Source organism: Notamacropus eugenii, chromosome 6 (genome assembly GCF_028372415.1).
Source record: "Notamacropus eugenii isolate mMacEug1 chromosome 6, mMacEug1.pri_v2, whole genome shotgun sequence".
Taxonomy (NCBI): Eukaryota; Metazoa; Chordata; class Mammalia; order Diprotodontia; family Macropodidae; genus Notamacropus; species Notamacropus eugenii.
The window spans coordinates 291,953,189-291,963,019 of record NC_092877.1 but is presented as its reverse complement, the minus strand read 5'-3'; the positions used below and the strand labels follow the sequence as shown (position 1 = coordinate 291,963,019).

The following is a 9,831-nucleotide window of genomic DNA, read 5'->3' as shown; positions in this document are numbered from 1 at the left end:
AGCCATCTGACTCAGTTTTGGATCCAGTTCACCGTTTTATGCATATGTCCATCCAAGACTTATATACTGAGTAGATAAGTGAATAGATTAATGAAATGTCTGTTCAATTACCTATCACAGTCAGGACAACAGAAATCTACTCGCCCTAGGAAAATGAGAATAATGTGGGTAGTTTTAACAAAAAGGAACTCAAAGTTGAGTGACTAAATGACGAAAGTCCTATCTCAAGGACTAGATCAAAAAATAGGGAGTGGAGTTTACACTGAGCAACTACAGGCCAACAATAATGATGACAATAATAATTAGGGTTTTTAATGCATATTGTTATGTTTATCTTACATTTTATTTCTGTACATTTATACGTGTGTATTTTATTTTATTCATGCTTTATATTTATCATATATTTGTTATGCACTTCTATATTTATGTATATTATATACATGTATTTATGTATTTATAGGTGTGTTCGTCCTTGTGGCCGAAGAAGACCACGCCACCAGAGAAATGATGACATGACTTTGTGTTGAGGGAGGGAGGCTGTGCAGGTCACCAGCCTCCCTTCTCCTCCAGAGCCATCTGACTCCAGTGGCCAGATAGTCATCACGATGACTGCAGATGACCCAGGCTGAGGCAGTTGGGGTGAAGTGACTTGCCCAAGGTCACACAGCTAGTGAGGTGAGATTCGAACTCAGGCCTGTGCTCTATCCACTGCACCACCTGGCTGCCCCATATTTACACCTGGCTTTATAGCAAGGCACTTTACAAACAGATGTTCCAAAGGTCTTGGTTCACTTGTTGCTGCTAAAGCTTAGGACTGCACCAAAGCTTTATTTTCTTAGATGATCCTCACAGCCCTGGGAGGTGAGGGTTATTATTTTCTGCATTTTACAGATTAGGAAACTGAGGCTCAGGAGGGTTCACTGACTGCACGTGTCTGGTGAACGATACTATGGTGGCTGCATTATCGACAATTCTTTTCTTAAAAAGACCTCGGCGTCCCCTCCAGGGGCACCTCGGGGGCCACAGGGAACACCATTCACAAGACACGTGGCCGCTGACCGCCTCCGTCCGCCTCGGTCCCCCGCGACCTGGGCCTGGCTGCTGCTGGGGGAGGGGAAGGCCTGGGACACCGAGTGACGCCACCCGCGGGCCCTGCGAGCCCGGGTGGAGGCCAGGGGACGAGCCCGGGGGGCTGGGGCCCGGGCCAAGGCTCCAGTCAGAGAGGGCCGAAGGGGCCGGCCGGCTCAGGTGACCGCGGTAGGGGGCGGGGCGGGGCTGGGCCCGCCCCCCGCCGTGACCCCGTCCCGAGGCCTCGGCTCCGGCTCCCGTCACGCGGCGGGGGTTGTCCGGGTTCCCCGCTCGAAGCTTCTTCTCGGGCTCCAGCAGGAGCGGCCGGCCACTCTCGCAGGAACCCCTTAGAGAAGCGAAGAAGAGAAGGGAAGGACTTTCCGCGCGGACGCGGTGCGGCGCCGTTTCCGGTCCCCCAGAGCCGGCTCCGCCGCACGCTCTGCTTGCTCGCCCCGGCCGCTGCCGCTCTTCCGGCTCGCGGCCCCTGGCCCGCCGTGACGCCTCCCCCTCTCCCGCACCTTTGGGCTAGGGGGGCAGCCTCCGGCTCGGGCCCCGCTCGGCATCATGCAGTCCCGGCTCCTGCTCCTCGGCTCGGCTGGGGCGGCCGGAGGCGGCGGCGGCGGCGTTGGCGGCTCGGCCGCGCGGAGAGTGAGGCTCATCCTGCGGCAGGTGGTGCGGGGCCGCCCGGGCGCCGAAGGGCTCCGGCTCCGGCACACCGGGGCGGGGGCCGACGCAGGTAACTGGCCGCCGCCCACCCTCCCCCCTCTGACCGTGTCCGGGGACGCGAATGCGGCCCCAGCTCCCCTCCAGTGACCTTGACCCAGTCCCTTCCCCTCCTCCGGCCGCTGTGGCCCTACTGTGAGCAGCGAGGTCAGGCTATGGGGACGCCCTCCCCATCTCGCCCCCAGTGACCTGGACCCCGTCCTGGTCCTCAGGGCCCCTTCCTGCCCCGGCAGTCTGGTCCTCCTGTAAGTAACAATGTAACATAGGATGCCTGCCAGACCTCTGACCCAGTTACGCCCGCAGTGACAGCCAGTGCTGTCCTGGGGAGGCCGGACCTGCTGGCCGTGCCTTTTCAGTCCCAACTCCCCCTCTCCCCTACTGCTTCACCCTGCGTCCTGACCGTAAAACTTTAGGGTCGGTGTTCTGGATGGCCTCTTCGGTCCTGCTTGCTCACAGAATCTGGCGTTCCCACTGGCAAAGACTGACAAGATCCAATCGGTCATGTTAATGTAATGTAAATCATAGTAATATTGTATCTACTTTCAAATACCTGGATACCGTTTCCACTAAGACAGATTACAATCTTTCTATGATACAGTAGACTTTTTAATTATTAATTTAAAATATTTTATTTTTCCCCCAGTCACATGTAAAATGAATTTTAAACATTCTTTCCTTAAAAATTTGAGTTCCAAGTTCTCTCCCTCCCTCCTTCCTCTCTAGCCCCTCCCTGAGACAATAAGCACTTTGATATGTAAGTTATACATGAAAACATTTACAATATTAGTCATGTTGTGAAAGAAAACATGGGCCAAAAAGCACCAGAAAAAAAGTGAAAAATAGTTGACTTTGATCATCATTCAGATTACATCAGTTCTTTTTCTGGAGGTGGATAGCATTTTACATCATGAGTCCTTTGGAACTGTCTTAGATTATTATATTCCTGAGAAAAGCTAAGTCTTTCACAGTTATCACACAGCACTGTTTTTCTGTGTACAAAGTTCTCCGAGTTCTGCTTACTTCTCTTGGCATCAGTTCATGTAAGCCTTTCCAGATTTTTCTGAAATCAGCCTGCTCCTCATTTCTGATGTCACAGTGGTATTACATTATAATCATACTGCTTGTTCAGCCATTCCATGATTAATGGGCATTTCCTTAATTTCCAATTCGTTGCTACCACAAAAAGAGCTGCTATGAAATCTGTATTTTTGTATAAACAGGTTCCTCCCTCTCCCTCTCCCTCTCCCTCTCCCCCGACCCCTCCCTCTCCCCTCTCCCTCTCCCCTCTCCTTCTCCCCTCTCCCCTCTCCCCTCTCCCTCTTCCACCCACTCTCTCTCCTCCTCTCTTTCTCTCTCCCTTCCCCCCTCCTCTTTAGGTTAGAGATCCAGTAGTGGCATTTCTGGGTCAAAGGGTGTGTACAGTTTTATGGCACTTGCAGCACAATTCCAAATGAAACCTTTATCAAAGAAACTTCCTATAAAACTTGTCTCCCAGCTTTCTGCTTTCCTTCTAGTCTTTGCTGCATTGGTTTTGTTTTTACAAAAACTTTTAAATTTAGTACAATCAAAATTATCCATTTTACATTTTATAGTGCTTTCACTCGCTTGTCATAAACTCTTCCCTTCTCCATAGATCTGAAAGATTAATTTGCTTACACCCTTTATGTTTAAAGTATGTACCCATTTTGACCTTATTTTGGTATTTGGTGTAAGATTATGGTCTATATCAAGATTCTGCCATACTGTTTTCCAGTTTTCTCAGAAGTTTTTGTAAAATAATAAGTTTTTATTCCATAATCTGGGATTTTTGGATTTATCAAACAGATTACTATACTCATTTACTACTGTCTTGTGTACCTAATTATTCCATTGATCCACTACTGTATTTCTTAGCCAGTACCAGATTATTCTGATGATTACTGCTTTATAATACAGTTTGAGATCTGGTATGGCTAGGCCACCTTCCATTGCGTTTCTTTTCATTAATTCCCTTGATATTCTGGACATTTTGTTCTTCCAGATGAATTTTATTATTTTTTTTTCCTGGCTCCATAAAATAATTTTTGGTAGTTTTACATGGATATGGATAATTAATTTAGAATTGTCATTTTTATTTTTTTGGCTCGGCCTCTCCATGAACAATTAATATTTTCCCAGTTGCTTAGACCTGACTTTATTTGTGTGGAAAATGTTTTGTAGTTGTGTTCATATAGTTCCTGGGTTTGTCTTGGCAAGTAGACTCCCAAGTATTTTATATTGTCCACAGTTATTTTAAATGGAATCTCCCTTTCTATCATTTGTGCTGGACTTTGTTAGTAATATATAAAAATGGTGACAATTTATGTGGGTTTATTTTATACCCTGCTAATTTGCGAAAGTTGTTAATTATTTCAAGTAGTTTTTTAGTTGATTATCTAGGATTCTCTATGTATATCATCATATCATCTGCAGAGAGTGATAGTTTTGTTTCCTCATTGCCGATTCTAATTTCTTCCATTTCTTTTTCTTCTCTTATTGCTCTAACTTTTGTGGTACAACTTTGAGTGATAGTGGTGATAACGGGAATCTTTGCTTTACTCCTGGTCTTGTTGGTAAGGTTTCTAGCTTGTCCCCATTACAGGTAATATTTCTGATTGTTTTAAATAGATACTTGTTATCATTTTAAGGAAAGTTCCTTTTATTCTTGTGTTCCCTAGTGTTTTTAATAGGATTGGGTGTTATATTTTGCCAAAAGCTTTTTCAGCATCTATTGAAATAATCATATGGTTTCTGTTGATTTTTTTATCGATATGGGCATTTATGCTGATAGCTTTCCCAGTATTGAACCAGGAATATAGTGCTGGTCATTTATGCTGATAGCTTTCCCAGTATTGAACCAGCACTATATTCCTGGCACAATCCCACCTGGTCATAATGTGGGACCCTTGTAATATATTGCTGTAATCTCATTGCTAGTATTTTATTTACATTTTTGCATCAATATTCGTTAAGGAAATTAGTCTATTGTTTTCTTTCTCCATTTTGAATCTTCCAGGTTTACGTATCAGTACCATATTTTAGTCATAAAACAAATTTGTTAGGAGTCTCTTCTTGACATGTTTTTCTATATAGTTTATATAGTATTGGAATTATTTTTTAAAAAATATTTTTAAATGAATTCACTTGTGAATCCATCTGACCTGGGGTTTTTTTTTCATAGAGAATTCATTAATGTTCAATTGCTTGTTCAAATTCTTTTTCTAAGGTGAAATTACTTAAGTATTCTATTTCCTCTTCTGTTAATTGGGGCAGTTTATATTTTTGTAAATATTCGTCCATTACACTTAGATTGTCAGATTTATTGGCATAATTGGGCAAATAGCTCCTACTAATTGCTTTAATTTCTCTTATTCCTTTTCATTTTTGATGCTGGTAATTTGGTTTTCTTTTAAAAAAAAATCAAATTAACCAATGGTTTATCTATTTTATTGTTCTTAACTTATATTCCTAGTTTTATTTATTAGTTTAATGGTTTTCTTTCAGTTTTTATTAATCTCTCCTTTGATTTTCAGGATTTCCAATTTGGTGTTTAACTGGGATTTTTAATTTGTTGTTTTTCTAGTTTTTTTTAATTGCATGTTTTTTTTAATTACAGTTTTTTAAAATTTATTGATCTGTTTTTTCTCTATTTTATCAGCGTAAGAGTTTAGAGAGATAAAAATTTCCTGAAGTACTGCTCTGTCTGCATTTTATGTGAATTTTGTTGTCTCATTGTCATTCTCTTGAATGAAATGATTGTTTGTATCTGATTATATGTTTCCATGATTATGTGTTCTTTGATCCACTCATTCTTTAAGGTTAGATTATTTAGCTTCCAATTAATTTCTAACCTGTCTTTTCATGGTTCCTTATTGAAAGTAATCTTATTGCATTATAATATCAAAAGGATGCATTTAATATTTCTGCTTTTTTGCATTTGATTGTGAGATTTGTGTGTGTGTGTGTAGTGGCATATGCTGCTGAGAAAAAGGTGTATCCATTTCTATTCCCATTCAGTTTTTTCCTGAGGTTTCTCATAACTAACTTTTCTAAAATTCTATTCATTTCCTTAATTTCCTTCTTGTTTATTTTGTGATTAAATTTATCTAGTTCTGAGATGGCCAGGTTGCAGTCCCCCAGTAGTATACTTTGACTGTCTTTTTCCTCCTATAACTCTTTGTTTAGATCTATTTATCTCTTTTGGTTTGATCAGTTTTTGCTTTTCCTTTATCTTTACCCCTGCAATTTAAAAAAAAATTCAGTTGAAGCATAATAGATTCTGATCCAGTCCCTTACCTTTACTCTGTGTGTGTATTTCTGCTTTGGATATGTTTCTTGTAAACAACATATTGTAGTATTCTGGTTTTTAATCCACACTTCATTTGCTTCCACTTTATAGATAAGTTCATCCCCTTCATATTTACAGTTATGATTATATCTTATTTTCCCCCTTTTTTCTCTCCCCTTTCACCCTGTCCTTCACCAGTGTTTCCCCCAATTTATCCTCCCTTCTCTCAGTCCTCCCCCGCTTTTTCTATCCTCTTCTCCTCCTACTTCCCTATAAATTTCTATATACAACTGAGTGTGTATGTTGTTACCTCTTTTGGCCCATCATTATGAGAGTAAGGTTCAAGCATTGCCTGCTACTCCACCCCCATCTTTCCCTCTACTATAATAGCTCTTTTTTGCCTCTTCGTGTAACATAATTTTATCCCATTCTACTTCTCCATTCTCTCTTCTCCCAGTGCAATCCTCTTTCTCACCCCTTAATTTTGTTTTTTTTGTATATCATCCCATTATAGTCAATTTATACCTACACCCTGTATGTATACTCCTAACTACCATAATAGTGATAAAGTTCTTGAGTTACAAGTATCATCTTCCCAAGTAGGAATGTGAAAACTTTTAACCTTACTGAATCCCTTATGTTTTCTCTTTCCTGTTTATCTTTTCAGGCTTCTCTAGTCTTGTATTTGAAAATCAAATTTTCTGTTCAGCTCCAGTCTTTTCATCAGGAATATTTGAAAGTCTTCTACTTCATTGAATGTCCATTTATTCCCTTGAAGGAGTATACTTAGTTTTGCTGGTAGGTGATTCTTGGTTGTAATCCTAGCTCCTTTGCCTTCTGGAATATCATATCCCAAACCAGCCAATCCTCTAATGTAGAAGCTGCTTGTGTATCCTGTGTAATCTTGTGTAATCCTGACTGTGGCTGCATGATATTTGAATAGTTTCTTTCTCATTGCTTGTAGTAGTTTCTCCTTTACCTGGGATCTCTGGAATCTAGCTTTAATATTCCTGGGAGTTTTCGTTTTGGGACCTCTTTCAGGAGGTGATGGGAGGATTCTTTCATTTCTATTTTACCACCTGGTTCTAGAATAATAGGGCAGTTTTTCCTTCTTTTATTTTTTCCAATTTATTTATTTATTTTTAGTTTTCAACATTCATTTCCACAAGATTTTGAGTTTCAAATTTTCTTCCCATCTCTCCCCTCCCCCTACCCCAAACCACCATGCATTCTGATTACCCCTTCCCCTAATCTGCCCTCCCTTCTATCATACCCTTCCCTTCCCCTATCCCCATCTTCTCTTTTCTTGTATGGCAAGATAGATTTCTGTACCCCAGTACCTGTATTTCTTATTTCCCAGTTACATGCAAAAACAATTCTCAACATTCTTTCCTAAAACTTTGAGTTCCAACTTCTCTCCCTTCCTCTCTCCCCATCCATCACCACTGAGAAGGCAAGCAATTTAATATAGGTTATATATATGTAGTTTTGCTAAAGACTTCCATAATAGTCATGTTGTGAAAGACTAACTATATTTCCCTCCATCCTATCCTGCCCCTCCATTTATTCTTAGGGCAGTTTTTCTTGATGATTTCTTGAAATATTATATCCTGGGATCTTTTTTTGATCATGGCTTTCAGGTAGTTCAGCAGTTCTGTTTTGTTTTGTTTTGTTTTTGAAGCAGTTTTAAGTTAACTGAGTTGGCCTAGAGTCACATGGTTGATAAGTGTCTGAGGCGAGATTTGAATTCAGGTCCTCCTGACTTCAGGGCTAGTGCTCTTCCTACTGCATCACCTAACTGCCCTGAGTTCAGTAATTCTTAAATTATATCTCCTCAATGTATTTTACAGATCAGTTTTTCCTCTAGTGAGATAGTTCACATTTTCTTATATTTTTTCATTCTTTTGATTTTGTTTGATTTTTGATGTCTCATGGAATCATTAGCATCTACTTGTCTAATTCTAATTTTTAAGGAATTATTTTCTTCATTGAGTTTTTGTACCTCCTTTTCCATTTGGCCAATTCTACTTTTTAAGGAGTAGTTTTCTTCAGTGAATTTTTGCACATTTTTTTTCATTTTTGTGTTTCTTGTACCAAGCTGTTGACTTTTTTTGTGACTTTCTTGTGTCACTGTTTCTTTATCAATTTTTTTCTTCTACTTGTCTTTTTTTTTTGATTTTTAAAATAATCTTTTAGGCTCGAGACCAATTTATATTTTTCTTTGAGCCTTTGTAGGTAGGTGTTTTGACATTTTTGTCCTCTTCTGAGCTTGTGTTTTAGTCTTCCCTGTCACCGTAGCAATTTTCTGTGGTCAGGTTCTTTTTTTTCCCAATCATTTTTCCAGCTTCTTTCATGACTTTTATGTTAAAGTTGGGTTCTGCTCCTGTGTTCGAGGAGGCCCTGTCCCAAGCTTCTCACATAGGAATCTCATGCCTCAATGATGACCCACAGTGGAGCCAGCAGGGCCTTGCTGTTGGGCTGCCCTGATTGTGATGGGACTTTGCTCCTGAGGTTTACTCTGGTATGGGAGCCACAGGGCCTTGCTGCTGGACTGTATCAGGGGCATAGGGCCTTGATACTGGGCTGCACCAGGGGCTGTGGGGCCTCGCCACTGGGCTACTCTAGTGGCTGTGCAGCCTTACTGCTGGGCTGTGTCAGGGCTACCTGCTCTGGGATTGGTAGGGTGGGGGTTGGTGCCTCAAAGCCTGGCCTATCCTAGAGTTCAGGCCCCGGCTGCTGACATTTTTAGACTGCCTGCTCTGGACTGTGCACACCTTTTATCCTAATGAGACATAACTTTCTTGCCAACCTTCTCAATTGTCTTGCACTCAAAAATTGTTCCACCCTGTCCTTTTGTTGATTCTACTGCTCCAGAATTTGAGGCGTTATTTTATAGTTTTTTGGAGGTTAGTTTGGGGAAGTTTGGGTGAGTTCTTGCCTTACTCCACCGTCTTGGCTCCAAGTTGGTGCCGGTTGACCATTTTTGAGAGTCAATTTGGCTAACCTGAAGATGAGCTTGTCTGAACTAAACTATTCCTAGGGTATGAAAGAATCCATCAGCCTGTAGTCAGTCAGTGCCTTTTGAACTTGTTAGGACTTGAGTTTTTCTGTTGTTGCAACAGGCTTGGAGAAACCAGGGCCCACGATTTTGCCATGGCTTTCAAGGAATACTTTATTTTTTCCTTTTAAATATTATTGTATTTTTTTTCTAATTACATGTAAAGACAATTTTAACATTTTTATATAAAATTTTGAGTTCTAAATTTTTTCCCTCTCTCCCCTCCCCCCAGGGTAGTAAACAATTTGATATAGATTATATATGTGCAGTTATGTGAAACATTTTCAAAGCACAGTGTTTTTTAAACTGATTATACTGAGGAGAGGGTCAAAGTGTATTTCCAAGTCAAATTGATATATAGTCTTTTCTTATACCATATCCTATTATCAGGTCAAGCTAATAAGCATTTATTGAACACCTACTGTGTGCCAAACCCTTTGCTATTCTTTGGGGATACAAAGAAAGACAAAAATAGTCCCTGTTCTTGGAGACCTCACAGTCTAATGGGGGAGACAACATGCAATTGTGTGCAAACAAGGTATAGACAGGATAAATTAGAGATGATCTCCAAGGAAAGGCATTAGCATGAAGAGTGATCAGGAGGTGACATAGAAGGTGAGATTTTAGCTGAAACGTTAAGGAAGCCAGAGAAGTCAGGAAGTGGAGATGAGGCAGA

The 9,831-nt window shown here is 41.0% G+C and overlaps 1 protein-coding gene across 2 annotated transcripts in view; it reads left to right on the top strand.

Annotated features, from left to right (window-relative positions):
• Positions 1-1,468: 1,468 nt before the first annotated feature.
• The window catches only part of VWA8 (von Willebrand factor A domain containing 8), a 442,786-nt gene continuing 434,423 nt past the window's right edge, over positions 1,469-9,831 (top strand). The window contains exon 1 of one of the 2 annotated variants that reach the window (XM_072617119.1): positions 1,469-1,804. In XM_072617119.1, the coding sequence (XP_072473220.1) occupies positions 1,633-1,804 (172 nt within the window). In that variant the 5' untranslated portion in view covers positions 1,469-1,632. The remainder of the gene's footprint in view (positions 1,805-9,831) is intronic. The other variant, XM_072617120.1, reaches the window with a different exon arrangement.